Below are 21,106 nucleotides of genomic sequence, written 5' to 3' on the forward strand. Positions count from 1 at the left end.
TTTTTATCGAAATTTTGTTAAACATAGGTGGGATGCAATTTACTCGACAAACGTCATCATCGGAAAAATCGTCGGCAAATTTCTGATTGGCTGTTGAAAGTTCGGAAAATCACGAAGACATTTTTTCTTCATTGAATTGGCCTTCGTGATTTTTCCGAACTTTCAATAGCCAATCAGAAATTTGCCGACGATTTTTCCGATGATGACGTTTGTCGAGTAAATTGCATCCCGCCTCTGTTTAAAACAAAATTTCGATAAAAATACACTTTTTATTTGCAAAATTTAAGCATTTTTAAATTGTTTTCAAGTCTAAATATGACAGATAAATGTAGTGAATATATCCAAGGTTTTTATATCTCGTTTTTATTTCAAGAAACTAGCGTAATTTTTGTGTTTCAAGCGATGGTATTAATGTATGTAGTATATTTTTTGTCAGAGAGTTGCCAGCCTTAGGATAATTATATACATAAGGTGGTATGCGGTACCCGCATTGACCGGGCTGCCTATGATTAGGCGTGTTATTATTACGCGATTAATGATATATTACCTGATTTCCCCCTGGGGAAATGAATGGCATTCTGCGATTCCCTTTTTAAAGATAGCCAAGTTTAAAAATACTCTCATGCACCTTATGAATGACTGAAACTACATATTGTGTTTTTAAGACGTTCTTCCATTGAAAATTAAGCTATTTACATCGAAATATTTCAGCTCAGTTGTTGAATAAAAGTATTAGATACTTTTGTTTTCCATTTTGAACTTATCCACCGTTTAAGCTAAACGACTTTCGAAGTTCGAACAATCGGCCCTTCTACGCAGATACAATAACCTTCAGTGGTGGAAATATTGAATGAGCTCAGCTGCATAATCTATACCATGATGGATCGGTCACACTGCCTATCTTCGTAAAATCTCGTGTTTCCGAAGTGGGCTCGACAGTGCCGCGAAGATGTGCTGATCTGTTGCAGGAACGTCGTCTGTTTTCTTTAATTGCTCTTCGACATTTGGTGCCAGAAACCTTGAATTCTGCAAATTCATCGAGGATCTTATTTCGGTATGTAAACTATTGCTATCTTTATTGTTATTTTGAAAGAGGTGTGATTGTGAATTTGTTGAAGCCAACTGTAATAATTGCTACTTTCACTCGACATTTGTAACATTACTGATAGAATTTCAGTATAGAATTAACACAACAGGCACAAAAATCAGGGTTAGCCGGTTAGGGCTTGCTCTGACTTAATATACTCTTATACACCAAACATATCCTGACAGTTGAAGTTCTTTTCAACCTATATTATGACCTACAATCATAATAACTATGTACATATTGTAGTAATACTATACATATCAAACCACATGTAGATTTTTGCAGCAATATTATCACAACAGTGTATGATTACAGTAAATACATAAACACATGATATCAAACAAATTTTTGAACTCTATCAAGCTTCTTGCAAATTAGTTGTTTCTAAATGCTAAAGTTGGAAAATTTAGCAGATGATGTGCGCCATTCTTTCAAGTGGTCAAACCGGTTATTGAAATTGAGTATTTCATTAAGAGTACTCTAGTGAAACTACATTTTCCATGCTTAGCAGATGTAAATAGCAACATGCAATGCTTGAATGCACAGTTCTTGATACAATCTAAAATACCAGTAATCTGTCTGTACTAAAATACAACAGGGCTGGTATGGCCATTTTTACTGTGTAGCGCCTTCTCACCAAATAACTTTGCGCATATTACGTGGTTTCCGGACGGCGCGCAAGGAACTTTTAACAACATATTTGTATAATTTTTTAGGATATAACCTCCTCGCCTAGATTATAGTTTATAATTCTGTTAGGAAATAAGACTTGCCTAGTTTAATCTTTACGCCGCAAATATTATTTACCTTATATTTCCTCTTGGCAGCAACACTTGTACATATTTATAGCCATTATCACTTCTTGCTTAACACTCCTTAATTAAGCATTGTGCATTGTGTAAGCATACAGTCTTGCTTTATGCTCTCAAGAGAACATCTCTTCAAACTTTTGATTGTATCCACGAATTTCTATGTGAAACAAATTATATTAAATCAAAATTATATTAGCATCCTGAGTATTTCATACTAACTCACACGGCAACAGGTCATATACGGATACTCGTGCTAAAACTGTATGAAGTAGGGCATCCTTAGTTTATGTGGACCAAAATTTAAATGTTGGCAGGGGGGTGGTTGCTTTTATCTACGGTACTTGCTGATCGAGTGACAAATCATGATTAATCACACTTACACAAAAAACAATGGAGTTGTCCTTCTGATGGGTATTCTGTGCCCAGGGATGAAGTGCTCAGAAGCGGCACTTAGTCACTATCTCAGGCTCTGCATTGGGGTTGGCTCTCTCTACCCTTGATATGAAAAATAATGATTTTAGCATTTGGTTCACATCAGTTAATTACTAACTATATAAATCATATTTTATGGAAACAACTTATGCACTAGTAATATTCTGGCCAATTTATTAAATCATCATTATATGCAGAGATTTCAGTCCATTAACCTGAATCTTTATAGCTTTGTATAAAATGTGGTGGTACTACAAACTGATTATTTAACCTATTAGATTGCAGTGCACCCAGATGTAGCCTACTTCAGTATTTTACTCTGTCTAATGCCAGATGATTTTACTCATCAGTGAAAGAGTACTGTCAGTTAATGAGTTAACAAAACTATCTGTCAGTGTCTCTTGTTAACCCATTAGCTTGCAATGCACCCAGATGTGGCCAACTTTATTATTTTACTCTGTCTAATGCCAGATGATTTTACTCATCAGTGGAAGAGCACTGTCAGTTAATAAGTTAACAAAACTATCTGTCAGTGTCTCTTGTTAACCCATTAGCTTGCAATGCACCCAGATGTGGCCTACTTTAGTATTTTACTCTGTCTAATGTCAGATGATTTTACTCATCAGTGGAAGAGGACTGTCAGTTAATAAGTTAACAAAACTATCTGTCAGTGTCTCTTGTTAACCTATTAGCTTGCAATGCACTCAGATGTGACCTACTTTAGTATTTTACTCTGTCTAATGTCAGATGATTTTACTCATCAGTGGAAGAGTACTGTCAGTTAATAAGTTAACAAAACTATCTGTCAGTGTCTCTTGTTAACCTATTAGCTTGCAATGCACCCAGATGTGGCCTACTTTCACAAAAAATTCCTAAAAGAACTGAACTTTCTCTGTATTTGAGAAACATGGGGGTTGAGAAGGGTTGGGCAGGACAGGTGGGGATATAGTGTATATATGTATTGGTCGATTTTTTATTTGCTTAGCACCCTGCAACATATCATATTCTTAGAAGTTTTGGTTGGAAGCAACCGGTTTGAAAATAACATGTCATTTAGTGATCTCCACTGTTTTTTTGCAATGAAGTACTTACTGGTTAGGTTGTATTTCAAAAAACAACAAAAAATGTGGCGCTTTTTGTATAGGAAGCATGCTATAACATAATAGCTGTACAGAGCAACCTTAAATGGATGACAGGAAGCTATAAGGAGCATTAGAACAACTATGTATTTCTGATAAATAAGTTATTTAAAGTCAGTCAATATTACTAATGATTTGAGTACTTTCCTACTAAATGAACTAACCCATAGTTTTTACAAGGAAAACTGCAATACCATGATTGGTTTTTACTGCTAAATGAAAGGAGGCATAATATTCAGTAGAGATTTCTGTTGAGAAAACTACCCATATTGCTTTCTGTTTGCCTGCATAATCCCATGACACACATTTGCAGTCAGTAAATAGCTACCATTTGCACAATTCATAAATGAAATACTTGCAATACATTCAGAAACATTCAACTTGCCCAGCAAATGTTTTATGTCTATATGTATAGAAATTCATTGCTGTGTCAACAGGCCTTTCATATAAACTCTTTAATCTATTGACGTGTATTTAATGTATTTACACTAGTGTGTATATTAGTATGTATATTACTATATATTAATACATATTACTAGATCAGATTTATTGACAAAGTTAATGTTATTTCATTGCACATGTATGGGTAATATATTACTTAAAGTTAAAATGCCATTTTTATACAGTTGTACAACTTTAAGACAAACAAGTTATACTGTAGTGGCTTTAGTTTAACGGATTTTCTGCCCCTGTATACATTGCAAATCACACGACATCAGTGAAAATTGTTTTACGGTATCTCAGTCTGTCCCCAGAAATTTTTCATTTGACAACTGGGGCTGGTTTTATCAAGCCCGTTTAGCTTAAACGGTGGATAAGTCAAAATTAAATAACACTCTTACAACTCTCTTGAATGAGTCAACTTAAATATTATGCACTGAATATGTAGTTGTAAACAGTGTCGTTGTATTAAGGTTAAAAACATTTAGTTTGCTTGTTGAATACAACGATAGACTTGCTTTCTATTTTGAACTTATCCGCCGTTTAAACTAAACGGGCTTGATACAACCGGCCCCTGGCACCACGCACATAATGTTATTTGTGTTAAAAATTAAAATGAATCAAATCGCTTTGACGAATGACGATTGACGAAATCGATTATCGAACACTTCCGGTCATTCAAATTTTCCTTAAACAAGTGAATTCTATTTCAAGAAATTTTTGGAACCATTACTCAGTATTTTTTGGAATTTTAAACTAGTATAGCAGTGCCTCGTAAACATGGGCTTTACCAAGTTCCTTTGAACTTCAAGCATGGCTTTAATCATTGTGGATTTTAAATTTTTAATCATTAAAATGAGAATTGAGAATACTGTAAGATAGGAAATTTCGGATGAATCCTGAGGAACTGCGCTGCTCCTGCTAAGGAATATTGAGATTTGGGTGCAGTTAACGTTGTCGTTACGTTAGTGATGGGCGATACCAGCTTTTTCAAATCGATACGATACCGTTTCGATACCAGACAATTTGTAGTGGTATCGATACCAAATTTCGATACCGATACCAGAAATTTGAGCCGTTTTTTACCGTTTGTAATTTCATATACCATACCATAATGTGCATTTATCCACTCACATTTTTGGTTTTTCCCTTTGTTTTTTCGCGAAATGAAAAATGGGCAGAAATTATTTTCATTGGTAGCATATAATTAAAGAACTAAGGAACAAAAAAGTGACGAACAAAAAAAAATAAATCAGATTTTTTATACTTTTTGGTGGAAAACGCTGACCTAAAATACTGTAGGCTCAGTATCGAAATTTTGCAACTACTTGGTCAAGTATCGATATTTACTGCAAATCATAAATATCGGTGAGTATCGATACTTGGTATCGAAGTATCGCCCATCACTACGTTACGTTACTGGTCATACTAAACGTTAACAGGCAGCTATTCTCATTTCTCAAGCGAGCTTTGCCACAAATTTTTTCGAGGTTTCCACAAAGTACTAGCAGTTTTGGCGCGATAAAGCATCAGGTAAGGTTGCTTATACATTTGCTTTAGTTTGTACGCGATGCCGCCGAGTCTTTGAGTTTGACAAGCGTTCGCAAAGCTTTCGGACAAGAACATCTATAGATACGTCAAATATTGTGTGATATATAAATTTTCAAAGAGCTTCTTCGATTGCGGTCAACACAAGTAGCACGCTCCAAAATTAGGGAGATTTAGCATGAGGATGTGAACGTCAAAGACGACTTGAAAATAGCGAGTAAATGGCGTGGCATGTCCATATTTGGGCGCATCACGATATTTATTCGCCATTTTAGCACGCGATGCCGCCGATATATATTATATATATATATATATATATATATATATATATATATATATATTATATATATAATATATATATATATATAATATATATATATATATATATTATATATATATATATTCCATATGTGGAATATAATACTCTCTTCCGGTAGGAGCCATATCTGCCTTTTCCACAATTCCTTCTCTGAACTGATCAACGTCTTCTTTTAAAGACCTTGGGTTAAAGTTTTCATGTATATGCTCGTTAGTGATAGAATTCATGCACTTTTGAAAGATGAGAACCCACAACAACTGGTAGAGCTATGACATTTTCGATATACTTATTTACGATTTCACTAACCTTCCCGTATTCAGTCAGCCTTTAAGATATTGTTGCCTCTGTCGTAGCCTTTTCTCTTAGATTTGTAAACCGTCGATTTTTCTACGCAGCTTCGATTCTAAGAGCTCCTTCAAGTATGCAAACTTTTTCACCGCTGCCATGTTCGAAGAGCCGATTTCTGCTTAAAATTTGTTTCAAAACGATAGACTGTTCTGAAACTCGCCATCGTTCAAATAATTTCGCAACCGTGTTATTTTGGTGACGCCTCGGTCAATATTTTCTTCAATTAAACAGCCTCGCGCTTCTACGTCTTCAAGTGATTCGCTTTTCCCAAATTTGCTCTGTTTACTTTCACGTTTAGACTCCCCGATCCACGTTACTACCTTACTCAGAATCTATTTATGCCTTTCGATTTTCTCTGAATCACCCTTGTTAAGAACCCCGTTTCGTTTTGCGGTTTAAAGACTTAAAGAGTTCAATCGTTCCTTCCAGTTTTGAATTCAAGTTTTTTTAATTCGTTTTTACTCGATCTCGTTCGGACGTGCCACTATATCGCGATCCTTCTTCGGCGTAAACCTAGACACTAAAAATGGGTATCTATTTATGTTGTAATGCATCGAGTTCTCAAACTCAGGCAATCAGCGTAGACTACGAGTTGCATCATATTTCAATGAGTTTTTAATGGTTTTTAATTCTTTTTTACCCATCACTTGTGAATTTATGTTTGTCGAGCTTTGAAATAATCAGCATGTATGATAAAAGAGCCGGGTTTAACTTTCAATGTAATCATGTTCATGTTTCAGATTCAATTTGAACATTACTGCTAATGGCCTATGGTTATGATCCAAACCGCTTTCTTGATCCAGTCAACGAAGATTATCTATGCAATATTTGCCACGGTGTTTTTAACAATCCACGATTATGCGAGGCAGAAGAGCACTACTTTTGTCTGAGTTGTATTGAAGGATATCTTGTCCATTCTCAATCCTGCCCGAAATGTCAACAACATCTCACTCAAAAAACTTTGAAACATCCCCATTTTTTTTTGCCGAAGATTTTGTCGCAGCTGAGAATCAAGTGTGATTACAACAGTCGAGGGTGTCCCATATTTACTCAGCTTAAAATGTTGGACGATCACGTCAGTGTTTGTGAATATCGTCCAGTTACGTGTGGAAATTGTGGCCAGGAGGTGAACAAAAGAGATGAAAACTACCATAAAAGTTTCTGCCTGTTTGATCGCTCCAATATTCAGGACTTGAAGGACATCAAAATGAATCAAAAGGAAATAAAGGATATGTTGACAACTATGATGATGATTATGTCTGAAAGACAAGAAAAATTTCCCGTAACCCTAGACATGCGTGGGAAAGCACCACAAGTGGTGGAGAATTCGCAAGGGGAAGATCTGATGGTAGTCACCAATGGGTACAAGGAAGGTCATACTTCCACGAATACATGCGAACATAAAATGAAAAATGGTGAGACAAAAATTAATGAATGTCAAGATGATGATGTACGTATGGAAGTTATGAAAATGAAGGTAATTGTTTCATAATTTTTTCTGCCATCATTAAAATGTCCTGACGGTTTCAAATACCCTAAAAGTGAGGAGGGCCACATATCTTCGAAAAATAAGGTAGTAATTCGAAGGTAATCATGTGATGTGCATAATAGACCAACTTTTGTTTTAGGCAAGAAAAAGGAAATTTCCGAAAAGTGCATACTAAATTTAGTAAAATTACAAAGTTTGGCTGCAAAATATTGTAAAGTACGGAAAATATAGCCATGCAAAGTTGGCACATTTTTGTATATACGGCCGGAAGTGTGTAACTAAATTAGTTTAAACGCTTCCGGCCCTAGTAAAAAGTATATACAAAATTGCCAACTTCGCATGGCTATATTTTCCATACTACTCGACATTTTCCAGCCAAACTTGGCAATTATACTAACTTTAGCATGCTCTTTTTAGCTGTGGTGATTTATTTCCTCCTTGTTATCTAGATCGTAAGTTGGTCTATTATGGAAAAGGTCTATTGGTAATTAGTACGACTGCTGCGATAATTGAGGGGGGATTATTGATACTGAATATGTGAATAAACACCTCTTCACCCTCACCCTCCCCCCCCCCATGATTATCGTTCTAGACGTTTTGTACATTTAGAATATTTTGTGGTATTTTCGTTTACTTTTCCGGTCATTTTTGAAACCATGTTTCTAGTCAAATAGGAAACAGCTTTTACTAATGGTTTTAACCGATTTCATGATTTAATAGTCACCACATGTTTAAGCAGGCGCATAAAATCTTGCATGTATTTAACAACAAGTTTTATTTTATGTCATTTACCGGCTGCCGTTAAATAACAAGTTTCGTTTCCAGTTTTTTTTGTGGGATCAAACACGATAGTCGCACATGTGTTATTTTAGCTTTTCAAAACGAAAGATTCGCCAGCAACACTGCATATTATATAATAAACGTGAATAAAATGAAGAAAACAAGCGCTTTTCCTAATATTCTCGTCAAAACCTTTCGACAAACCTTGAGACAAACAAAGTGAATAAAATGGAGGTAGTGGTAATATTTTAAAATTATTGACCATTTATCCTCATAATTATTGCCCTGCATGCATTCATGCAGAGCTTGTTTTTTTCCACAGACCAAATGTTGCTACCACAAAGTTCAAATACCATTGTTAGACTCAGTCTTAACCAGACGTGTACTTTGAACTCGTAGAATTTTAATCATATAGCGGTTCAACTAAACGAATATTTACAGAGATTAGTACGGTACGAATACGAGGAATACGAACAAGTACCATACGACAAGTACGAATACGACCATACGAATACATACATGAAACTTACAGATTAATTTGTCTGTCCGGTAGAAAATCGTTCGCTTCTTGAATTGTGGAGACTCTTTGGATCTTGTATCGTATGATCAAACTGATAGTGAACGACTATTTATACCGCGAATTAACATAACATTATATATAATAACATAACATTAAACTAAGTTATGACAGTTCCGGTTTGAAATCTACAACCATTATGGTTGGGTATAACACCATAGCATCCATAACACCATTATGGTAGTGTAATGACTAAAAATTAAAATTTTACATTTTAGGAGAATATTTTAACGATTAAACAAGATTGCGAGGGATTTAAAGGAGTGCTAAATGATCTATTAGCAAGGAATGCAACAGGTATTATCATATTTTCTGGTGGGTATGGTTGTAAAAGCGAAACTACTTCTTCAAATACTGTTGAACTGTATTGTATTGTTGAGAGGAGCTCTAGAATTGTGCAACAATTGGAGCAACCCTTGGTATCGTCGGCATTGTGTGTTCACGACAATCGCATCCTTGCTATTGGTGGTGTCGATGATGAAGGTGACAGTGACAAGATCAAGGTTTTGAAGATGAGCCGACATGTTTTGCAATGCGCAATATTTGGAAAACTGCCTGTTAAATTATTTGGCCACGATGTCGTTGTCCATGAAGGAAATTTATATGTAATAGGCGGGTGTAATTGGCACGAAAGGAGAACATTGGACGAAATCTATCAGATTGCTCTTACCCCACCTTTTACTGTCGAGCTGCTGACGAGAATGCCCGAGCAAAGAAGACATCACAGAGCAGAGCTTGTTAATGGAAAGCTTTTTATCTTGGGTGGAGCATCTACCGGATGCAGTAAAGATGCCACTGGCAGGGTTGTCGTTTATGATTTTGGTGAGAATAAGTTCAAGCCTTGTCCTTCGTTACCTCAGCCGGTTTCTCGTATGTCCTCGGTCGTTTGGGGTGAGATTATTATCGTTATCGGGGGCATGGATATGAGAGGCCGTGCAGTCAATGACGTCATCGCATATCACACGGTGACCGGGCGATCTGAGATGTTACCATCCATGCAGCACAAAAGGTACGGCAGCTCTGCCGTAATCATCGATGACGTCATTTTCGTGTTTGGTGGACGGAATAATGAGCAGGGATATCTCAACTCAGTGGAAACCTTCACCATTGGTGGAAATGGCTGGGAAGAACTGCCAGGAATGATAGAAGAAAGATGTTGGGCAGCTGCTGTTGTGAAACCTTACAACTATACATTTCTCTAAGTCATAGGCGTATGAGGCGGAGGAAAATTATCGGAACAAAGGAACAACAAAAAACGATTATTAACTCTTTTTATAAATTTATACTGTATTCTCGTTTCTGATTGGTCAAAACCCTCCAAATAGATCTCAAAATACGGTTAAATTTCATATTTCACTGGTTGTGACGTCATACAGAGGGATATTGATTTTTTTGGATCGAATTTCGATTTTTCATTCATGTGTTGAAGAACGATTTTTTTTCATCTTTGCACGTAAAACTATTTAAAACGATAATGTTGTGACGTAATTAGTATATTTGGTCGGGTCTCGGTGTTTTTCGCTCTTTTTATTTAACTTCGAAATTTCGAGCATGGAACAATGTTGCGAAGCACATTTGAGAAGCACTTGTTTTAAATTAGGCGTGTTTTTAATACGCGATTAATTATATATATTCGTTGCGATTCTTTATATTTCTTCATTGGCTGAAAGCAGGTGCGAAAGCAGCTGTAATTTCTACAGCCAATAATAATTGTAATCTTGTTTAGCGTGCACGGTGATAACACTATTATACGTGGTATTAATGAGTCATTAATGATTCAGTTAATTTGTAATGAAATATAACAATATCAATCAACCTTAATTTTTGTCTAAATATTATAGACGTAATAGTTTTTTATGTTTGATTATTCTCAAGTCACGGCGATCGATATTAATTTTGGGGTACTCAGATGGAGAGCTGCTTTTAAAAAACTTGTATGCAGTGATATACTGTACAATTAACACACCGCATTTTATTTGTTCGAGTTCGGGGGGGGGGGCTGTGGCGTTGAGGCGCGAGAAAATTTCTGAAATTTGATTGCTCTAGGCCCTGTAAAATGCCCATTCTGGAGCAATTTTGATCCGCTGAAAAATTGGGGGGGGGGCGGGCACTTACTTTTATTCTCCCCCCCCAGTCCTACGCTCCTGGTCGTATAACGAATGCAAATGCAGTCTAGAATCGTGGTGCTTGATTTAAATGGTATTGTCAAAACCGAAACTAACTTTGACAAATCTTGTAGTTGATAACTTGATCTGAATGAAACATTAAATATTACTTGGAAGTTAAGACTTGAAATTTTCGGATCAGAAATTAGCGTACTACTGACCAAGCACGGCTAAGCGAGATAATTTCACAAACGCAAAACCAAATGAAACTAAACCAAACGCGCTAAACTTCAGTCAAATATCAGGAAAAATTAAATTACCTTGACCAACTATAATTTGATTCAAAGGAACAACATTTGCAATCAAAGGTACAATAAAAATGTCTCTCAAAATGTTAAATGAATCTTCGCGGCATGGTGCTGGAAATGGTATTGTTAAAACCGAAACCAAGTCTGGTAAATCTTGCATAAGAGATGATAAATAAATCATTGAACCATTTAATATTACTTGGAATCTTACATCAAATGTGGTATAACAACTGCCGAAAATAAACAAAAATGCTTTCAAAAGCACGCACGTTACTCCGACGAATGCCCATATAGGTTAAACGTCGAGAAGTGCTTTTTTTCTATTTTAGACAGTTGTTATACCACATTTGACACGACGTCGTTAGAAGACGCTGCCACGTTGCTCATTGATAAAACTTGGAATATGTTAATACCTAGAACATCAAGAAAATGCAAATGTCTGAGAAAAATACAATTTTCGCAGCATGATAGTAAAAATGTTATTGTTATCAATGTTTTTAGCCCCTCAAAAACAAACGTTGATATCAAGGGATTTATTTAACACAATAAACATTACAACATTAACTGCTTTTCAGGCGCAAAATCTTATTGACGGCGTTTGGTCCAACTTCAATATTTGAAAGTGTAAACCACGTATCAGTATACTCGGGTATGTTAAATTTCATTCTCTTTGTGACGTTTAAGCCGAATGATCAGTCGCTTTCAGTCTGTGGAAGCGAAAAATTCAAAAACTGCTGAAGATTATAAACATTAAAATCGCAACTTCTGAAAACTTCTTGACCCTTTTTAAACTGAATTTTATAATTAACCCTTGTCTACGATTTCAATGAAGTAATTTAGAGTTTGCTGTTAGTGATTTTGCATAAAATCAGTCAGAAAGTCTCTAAATTCAGCCTCGTTATCAATCACTATGGGCTTAATAGCGGACTCGATTACTGAATGGTCGGAGGTGACGAACTCGGTAGTTTATTGACTTAATCAGTGTTTATAATTAGCCAGACAAATCAGTCTACCTAACCATTCACAACTCTGAGGGAAATATATGAATCGGTATCGCTGCTTGTATCTCACTGTTTTCGACGGTCGCGTGTTGACACGTCATACACAATATGAACACGAAGCAGTGAAGCAACACTAACACAACACGAATCGTTTGCACTAGTGAACACATAATTAAAACGCTATTGTAAGCTATAGGGTTATCAAAAATGGTACTATATTAAAATACGAATACTTCGCAGAAAGAGTGTACAAAATTCTCTCACCATGAACATAATCTCCATTACGTCATTCAACCTTTTTTACACCACTGCCAAGAAATAACTTCTTATACCCCGAATCTCATTCCCTGAGCCCGCGATTCCGGGCTAAAGGAACGAGATTGCTTGCTACTGCGTCTGACTGCATCCTGTGTCCACTTGACCCGCTTCTTGCGTCCAGGTAAAAACTACGTCCGCTCCGTGAAATCTTCAAAACGTGTTGTTGCACAAGAAGTCGTGTAAAAAAATGATTAGTTCAATTTTTAATGAAATCATGTTTCAGGTGTAATGGACATGTTGGAATTGTTGGGCCCCGGTTACGATCCATCACGGTTCATTGGTGAAGTAAAAGACGATTTGTTATGCTGTGTTTGCCATGACGTTCTAAACAATCCACGTTTATGCGAAAATGGAAGTCACTCATTTTGTTCTTATTGTATATCAAATTGGCTTGAAATCAATGCAACATGCCCAGAGTGTCGGGAACCCCTTACTCTAGCGACTTTGAAATATCCCCAAAGGTTTATGAGGAACTATTTGTCAGCACTGATAATCAAGTGTGACTACGTCGATCGTGGGTATTCTGAACAAGTTAAACTTGAAAATTTACATGCACACAAGAATGGCTGCGAATACGGGCCTGAGCAGTGTGAGTTTTGTACATTGCAATTTAATAGAAGAGACATGACCGAACACCAGAATTTTTGTATGGAGATGACGGAAATTAAAGGAAGACATGATAATTTATATCATAAAGTAAAGAAGATGAAGGTAATTGAGTATAGAATGAAGACCGGTAAATATAGTCGACTATTAAGTCTAGTCTAAACAATAATATATCATGTTTCCAGTGACTGTATTTCTTTGGACCTCAAAGTCACAATGTCCAATACATAGAAAGTCTTGTTTTCAAATGTGGCAAAACAACTGCCTGAGCACTTCTCGTGCTTTTTTCTAATTTAGGTAGTTGTTTTGTCCCTTATTTTGTCCTTTATCACCACGCTTATTAATCATATCGTAACTTAGCCCAGAGCAGATGGATTTAAATTCCTCTTCCTGCAATTAAATTTAGCCCCGTTTTTACTAAGTTCAATTTATTGTCTGTAGCCGTGCCCAATTTTATGAAGGCCGGCGCACACCAGAGCTATGTGCTTAGCAAAAATATTTTTTATGTATCATTTAGAAACAATTTAATGATATGAAACAAACCCAATCTGAGATGAACGACAAAATAAATGAAATGGACGACAAAATAAATGAAATGGACAACAATGAATATAATATGGAGGTAATAAAACATCGTGATAATTCTGCATACTTGCTGGGTCATCATCTTTAATAGCTGTTGTAAGTCTATAAGAAGTAGAAAATCTAAACACCCTGAAAACACAAAATATTTGACATCGTGGTATAAAAATGACCCCGTTTACACTACACTCGATTTATTGGCACAGCTAAAACTGATACCAGTATCATTTTCATTTCCTTTGCATTCATAACCAGTGAAGTGTTGACATTTGTAATTAAATTCTTTTGATCCCAGGAAATTCAAAATTCGCATTCGTCGGGGGATGAAGAGGACGAAGGCTAAAGCAAATCAGTGTTTAAATGCTCAACTATGAATCCTACTATTCTAAACAACCTATTAACGCTTGAGATGAGCTGATCAGGTACCATGCACGCTAAAACACTGCAATTTACTACGGAACTCGATTTACCTTGCACACGCTCGATTCGAACCCGTTTGTTTCACACTTGAAACGTACACGTCTCTAGGGGGAAATTATGACCTTTCTAAGGTCAAACTATTCAGTTTTCTCCCAAATACTTTAACTGTTAACGATTGAAGTAAAACCTCGTTTCTTCAACTCTTCTTCATATATCAAAAGGTCTTCGTCCAGTGTACCTAAAATACGTCTTTTGGCGAGGATCCATACTGAATAAGTTTGAAACGCGAAACGCGTCAAAACTAGGAACCCCTTCAGTGCATGGTTGTTAAAATGGCTTTATTTGGCGGCAGCCAGCTCAGAAACGTAACAGTTTCCCCCTGCAACGTGGACATATGGGCATTAAACGTGTATGTAATTTGTTTAGAGCATAAAACGTGCACGTTTCAAGCACGAAAAAAGTGTGTTTGAATCTCGGGCGTGCAAGGTCAATCGGGTTCCGTAGTAAGGAAGATATGATATTCTGGGGAGGTTATGTAGGGTGTCTCAGAAAAAACGAAAACCTTTGAAATCACGCATAGCAATGTAATTGTTAGAGTTTGAATGCCTAAGCACTCTGTTGGGACCCGCAGGTGTGTAAATGTTTGCCATAAGCATTTTTATGCATGCATATGATGCAGTAAAATTTGCTCGTACGCGAAAATAATATTTATTAACAATATTTAAATGTGCATCTCAATCACAATGACCTTCGACATGTCCCCTTTCTCTAGCAACACAAAGCATTTAGCATTTTACTGAGTTGCATTAAATCCCCACGGGCTAAAATTCGTGCACACGGCATTCAAATTTTAACAATGAGTGATTTCAATGAGTTTTCTTTTTTTTGAGACACCCTGTATAACATAAGTAGATATAGATATATAATGTTTTGTTCATATAGTCAATATTTTACCCTAGCCAATGTTGATAACTGCTGTTGTCATCTATAATATTTTTAGATTCTTATACTGTGATGTTTGGTTACATATAACCAATAATATTAGGGCTTACTGTGTAGACTGTGTAGGTAGTCTAGATAGATTCAATTTGATATTTTAATCTTAACCAATGCACATTATTAGCTCTTAACCAATGCACATTATTAGCAATAAGCAGGACATTATATTATTAACCAATGCACATTATTAGCAATAAGCAGGACATTATATTCATTACATAGCTAATTTTAAGAATTTTTTATCACTGCACATATGATTACAGTATCGGGTAATAGTACCAGGTATAGTAGATTATACAATTGGTACTAATTGGAAATTTAAAGATGGATGAGATGTAGGGGGTCTGCAGTACATGCCACAGAAAAGTTTCTGTATTTTCAAGTCCCTATGACTTGATTTCCAGCATTTTGGGGGGCAGTTACTGACGAATCCGTCTCAACAGAGTGAGTTCTGTTGAGAAAAGACCATTTATCACTGCACATTTCTTATATTATCACTGCACATTCTTTTTTTATCACTGCACAAATTGTTTATCACTGCACACTAAAATTAGGTATGATTCATTAGTGAAGTAATTTTTAACAAGTAATTTTTAAAACACACTGTAATTCATATTTTACGCAATGTTAAATCTCATGTTAATAGTTTTGAACCTAATTAAAGGAACAACTGTTAGTATATATTATGCACATCATAGTTGGGTATGAAGTATTATCACTTTCTGCATCTAGGATCCTAATTACAAATATATTTGTTGTTATTATTTTGCGTAATGCCAACCTGGCAAGTGTTATTGTGAAACTTGATTTACCCCAGTGAAAAATCGTAATATTCATCCCTTTCAGTAAAAATTAAAACTATAGATAGCATATGGTATTGTTGTGTGGCTTTTAAAATCATGTGGGAACTATAAGCTAGTGTGTTCATTTAGTTGGCATGCAAATTTTCAATTGAATAGTGATATCTATTCAAAATATAATGAAAAATGCAACAGAACATATCTTATATGGGAATAGCATTGCTCGAAAAACTGTTCTGTGTATATAATTTTCATTTTGCTTTCTAATATGTTTTATATAATACATTATACACATGTATAATTGTGATCAGATCCATATGAATAATAGAAATTGTAGTATTTACAGTTTTGTTACTTTGTAGGGACTGGGGAGTAGGAGAACTGGGGAACAGAGCCACAGAGGAATTCTCCTTTCCCCTGCCTCCCCATCTCTTGTTCCTCCACTCACCTGTTTCTATGTTCCACCGGTTTACTGGTGCCTCTGTTCTCCTGCCCCCCAGTTCCTCCATGCCCCTGCTCCCCATCCCCCTGTGACCCAGTCCTCCCACTCCGCAGTTCCTCCATGCCCCTGCTCCCCATCCCCCTGTGACCCAGTTCTCCCACTCTGCAGTTCCTCCATGCCCCTGTTCTCCATTCCTTCCACTCCTCAGTTCCTCCATTCCCCTGTTCCCCATTCCTTCACTCCTCAGTTCCTCCATTCCCCTGTTCCCCATTCCTTCCACTCCTCAGTTCCTCCATTCCCCTGTTCCCCATTCCTTCCACTCCTCAGTTCCTCCATTCCCCTGTTCCCCATTCCTTCCACTCCTCAGTTCCTCCATTCCCCTGTTCCCCATTCCTTCCACTCCTCAGTTCCTCCATTCCCCTGTTCCCCATTCCTTCCACTCCTCAGTTCCTCTATTCCCCTGTTGCCCATTCCTTCCACTCCTCAGTTCCTCTATTCCCCTGTTCCCCATTCCTTCCACTCCTCAGTTCCTCCATTCCCCTGTTCCCCATTCCTTCCACTCCTCAGTTCCTCTATTCCCCTGTTGCCCATTCCTTCCACTCCTCAGTTCCTCTATTCCCCTGTTCCCCATTCCTTCCACTCCTCAGTTCCTCCATTCCCCTGCTCCTCAGTTCTCCCTCTCTCGAGTTCCGCCATTACCTGATTCCCCCATTCCCCGATTCCCTTTTTAAAGATTGCCAAGTTTAAAAATAGGTACTCAAAGAGTGCATAAGGATTTGCAAAACGCATATCAATGTTTTGTTTATTGCGAATGGCGATTGCATGAACATAGGCAGCCCAATGTTATGGTCGCCTGCGCACGGGCACATATGGCGTAGTGATAGTTATATAGATATAACAGTATATAAAACCAATTCCCGAACATTCAAAGCCATTTCCTCAACGTTTAACCTGCTTGTATTCTTCAGTTATATTAAAATTGTTGAAGATATTTTAGCGTTTTTAAAGAAAAAAGCAGTATGGATTGATAAATGCACGACGAAATTGTTTCAATGCTTCCGCTACAAGCAATTATATTTTCTAAAGTTCCATGAGTGAAAAATGGAACTACTAGGTGGAGACACCACCTTCAATCTTGTATAAAATCCCGCTCCTTTAGTTAGCGAATATGGCTTTTAGGACCTTTCCCACTTGTATTCCCAGCACAAAATAGCCATTTATACCTTCGCTTAGCTCTAAGAAATTGGCTAAATCTTTAGTTGTTCGTGAATTTCGAAAATAAGCGGTATTTTTTTGCCTAAGAGATCGCAAATATTCACAAACTGATTCAACGGTAATGGCGGATAATAGTTTCCGACGGTTCGCGAATTTTTGAGTCCTCGGAAGATATCGTAGTTACGTCACATTCTTACTATCATACACCTTGTGAATGACTGAAACTACGTTTTTCCATTGAAAATTAAGCTATTTACATCAAAATATTTCAGCTCAGTTGTTCAAATTTTTTATATTCGTGCCAATTCATCGAGGATATTGTGCTCTTTCGGTATGTACAGTAAACTATTGCTATCTTTATTGTTATTTTAAAAGATGTGTGAATTTGTTGAAGTCAGCTCTGATAATTGCTACATTCACTCTACATTTGTAACATTACTGATAATTGATCGCACCTCCAGAGAATTTCAGTGTAGAAAAAATCATGCTTGGGGTTTGCTCTGACTTATATACTGTTATCACGAAACATATCCTCACAGTTGAGGTTCTTTATTGTAATTTAGTTGTTTGCAATCAAATAAAGTCAGTTGAAATTTGGTTCACATCAGTTACTAACTATATAAATAATATTTTATCCAAACAACTTAATATGCACTAGTAATATTCTGCCCAATTTATTAAATCACCATTATATGCAGAGATTTCAGTCCATCAACCTGGATTTTTATAGCTTTGTATAAAATAAATACATGTTGTGGTTCTATAAACTGATTATTTAACCTATTAAATTTTAATGCACCCAGATGTGGCCTACTTCAGAGTTTTACTCTGTCTAATGTCAGATGATTTTACTCATCAGTGGAAGAGTACTGTCAGTTAATAAGTTAACAAAACTATCTTTCAGTGTCTCTTGTTAACGCATTAGCTTGCAATGCACCCAGATGTGACGTACTTCAGTATTTTACTCTGTCTAATGTCAAATGATTTTACTCATCAGTGGAAGAGTACTGTCAATTAATAAGTTAACAAAACTATCTGTCAGTGTCTCTTGTTAACCCATTAGCTTGCAATGCACCCAGATGTGACCTACTTTAGTATTTTACTCTGCCAGGTGATTTTACTCAGTGGAAGAGTACTGTCAGTTAATAAGTTAATAAAACTATCTGTCAGTGTCTCTTGTTAACCCATTAGCTTTCAATGCACCCAGATGTGACCTACTTTAGTATTTTTACTTTGCCAGGTGATTTTACTCAGTGGAAGAGTACTGTCAGTTAATAAGTTAACAAAACTATCTGTCAGTGTCTTCTTGTTAACCCATTAGCTTGCAATGCACCCAGATGTGACCTACTTTAGTTTTTTACTTTGCCAGGTGATTTTACTCAGTGGAAGAGTACTGTCAGTTAATAAGTTAATAAAACTATCGGTCAGTGTCACTTGTTAACCCATTAGCTTTCAATGCACCCAGATGTGACCTACTTATGTTTTTTTACTTTGTCAGGTGATTTTACTCAGTGGAAGAGTACTGTCAGTTAATAAGTTAACAAAACTATCTGTCAGTGTCTCTTGTTAACCCATTAGCTTGCAATGCACCCAGATGTGACCTACTTTAGTATTTTTACTTTGCCAGGTGATTTTACTCAGTGGAAGAGTACTGTCAGTTAATAAGTTAATAAAACTATCTGTCAGTGTCTCTTGTTAACCCATTAGCTTTCAATGCACCCAGATGTGACCTACTTTAGTATTTTTACTTTGCCAGGTGATTTTACTCAGTGGAAGAGTACTGTCAGTTAATAAGTTAATAAAACTATCTGTCAGTGTCTCTTGTTAACCCATTAGCTTGCAATGCACCCAGATGTGTCCTACTTTAGTATTTTACTCTGTCTAATGTCAGATGATTTTACTCATCAGTGGAAGAGTGCTGTCAGTTAATAAGTTAACAAAACTATCTGTCAGTGTTTCTTGTTAATTCATTAGCTTGCAATACACCCAGATGTGACCTACTTTAGTATTTTACTCTGTCTAATGTCAGATGATTTTACTCATCAGTGGAAGAGTGCTGTCAGTTAATAAGTTGACAAAACTATCTGTCAGTGTCTCTTGTTAACCCATTAGCTTGCAATGCACCCAGATGTGACCTACTTTAGTATTTTACTATGTCTAATGCCAAATGATTTTACTTATCAGTGGAAGAGTACTGTCAGTTAATAAGTTAACAAAACTATCTGTCAGTGTCTCTTGTTAACCCATTAGCTTGTAATGCACCCAGATGTGGCCTACTTTAGTATTTTACTTTGTCTAATGCCAGATGATTTTACTCATCAGTGGAAGAGTACTGTCAGTTAATAAGTTAACAAAACTATCTGTCAGTGTCTCTTGTTAACCCCATTAGCTCGCAATGCACCCAGATGTGACCTACTTTAGTATTTTACTCTATCTAATGCCAGATGATTTTACTCATCAGTGGAAGAGTACTGTCAGTTAATAAGTTAACAAAACTATCTGTCAGTGCCTCTTGTTAAAACCCTTTAGCTTGTAATGCACCCAGATGTGGCCTACTTTAGTATTTTACTTTGTCTAATGCCAGATGATTTTACTCATCAGTGGAAGAGTACTGTCAGTTAATAAGTTAACTAAACTATCTGATAGTGTCTCTTGTTAACCCATTAACTTGCAATGCACCCACATGTGACCTACTTTAGTATTTTACTCTGTCTAATGTCAGATGATTTTACTCATCAGTGGAAGAGTACTGTCAGTTAATAAGTTAACTAAACTATCTGTCAGTGTCTCTTGTTAACCCATTAGCTTGCAATGCACCCAGATGTGACCTACTTTAGTATTTTACTTTGTCTAATGCCAGATGATTTACTCATCAGTGGAAGAGTGCTATCAGGTAATAAGATAACAAAATTATCTGTCAGTGTCTCTTGTTAAGCCATTAGCTTGCAATGCACCCAGATGTCACCTACTTTAGTATTTTACTCTGTCTAATCCAGATGATTTTACTCATCAGTGAAAGAGAACTGTCAGTTAATAAGTTAACAAAGCTATTTGTGAGTGTCTCTTGTTAACCCATTAGCTTGCAATGCACCTAGATGTGACCTACTTTAGTATTTAGCTGTGTCTAATGCCAAATTATCTTATTCATCAGTGGAAGAGTACTGTCAGTTAAAAAATTAAAAAAACTATCTGTGAGTGTCTCTTGTTGACCCATTAGCTTGCAATATACTTAGCTAGCTTATTATTTTACTTTGTCTAATGCGAGATATTTTTCCACATCAGTTGATGAATACTGACAGTTAGTGGGTTAGCAAAACTATTTGTTTTGATTGGAGGCA

The 21,106-nt window shown here is 36.4% G+C and overlaps 2 protein-coding genes across 3 annotated transcripts; both read left to right on the forward strand.

Annotated features, from left to right (window-relative positions):
• The first annotated feature begins 938 nt into the window (after positions 1-938).
• On the forward strand, positions 939-10,749 carry LOC114538480. 2 transcript variants are annotated; one of them, XM_028559663.1, is made up of 3 exons: positions 939-1,054; positions 6,867-7,603; positions 9,191-10,749. In XM_028559663.1, the coding sequence occupies exons 2-3, from the start codon at positions 6,890-6,892 to the stop codon at positions 10,172-10,174; spliced, it is 1,698 nt and encodes a 565-aa protein (XP_028415464.1). In that variant the 5' UTR covers positions 939-1,054; positions 6,867-6,889; the 3' UTR covers positions 10,175-10,749. The 2 variants fall into 2 exon arrangements, with proteins under 2 accessions (XP_028415464.1, XP_028415466.1); XM_028559665.1 differs by lacking the exon at positions 939-1,054 and adding an exon at positions 5,343-5,444.
• A 1,206-nt stretch (positions 10,750-11,955) lies between these two features.
• On the forward strand, positions 11,956-14,954 carry LOC114538474 (E3 ubiquitin-protein ligase NRDP1-like). The gene is made up of 4 exons (XM_028559655.1): positions 11,956-12,034; positions 12,928-13,415; positions 13,828-13,932; positions 14,188-14,954. Exons 2-4 carry the CDS (start codon positions 12,933-12,935, stop codon positions 14,233-14,235), a joined length of 636 nt encoding a protein of 211 aa, XP_028415456.1. The 5' UTR covers positions 11,956-12,034; positions 12,928-12,932; the 3' UTR covers positions 14,236-14,954.
• Positions 14,955-21,106: the final 6,152 nt, after the last annotated feature.

Source organism: Dendronephthya gigantea, unplaced genomic scaffold, assembly GCF_004324835.1.
Source record: "Dendronephthya gigantea isolate DGI-Jeju-01 unplaced genomic scaffold, DenGig_1.0 000185F, whole genome shotgun sequence".
NCBI classification, from domain to species: domain Eukaryota; kingdom Metazoa; phylum Cnidaria; class Anthozoa; order Malacalcyonacea; family Nephtheidae; genus Dendronephthya; species Dendronephthya gigantea.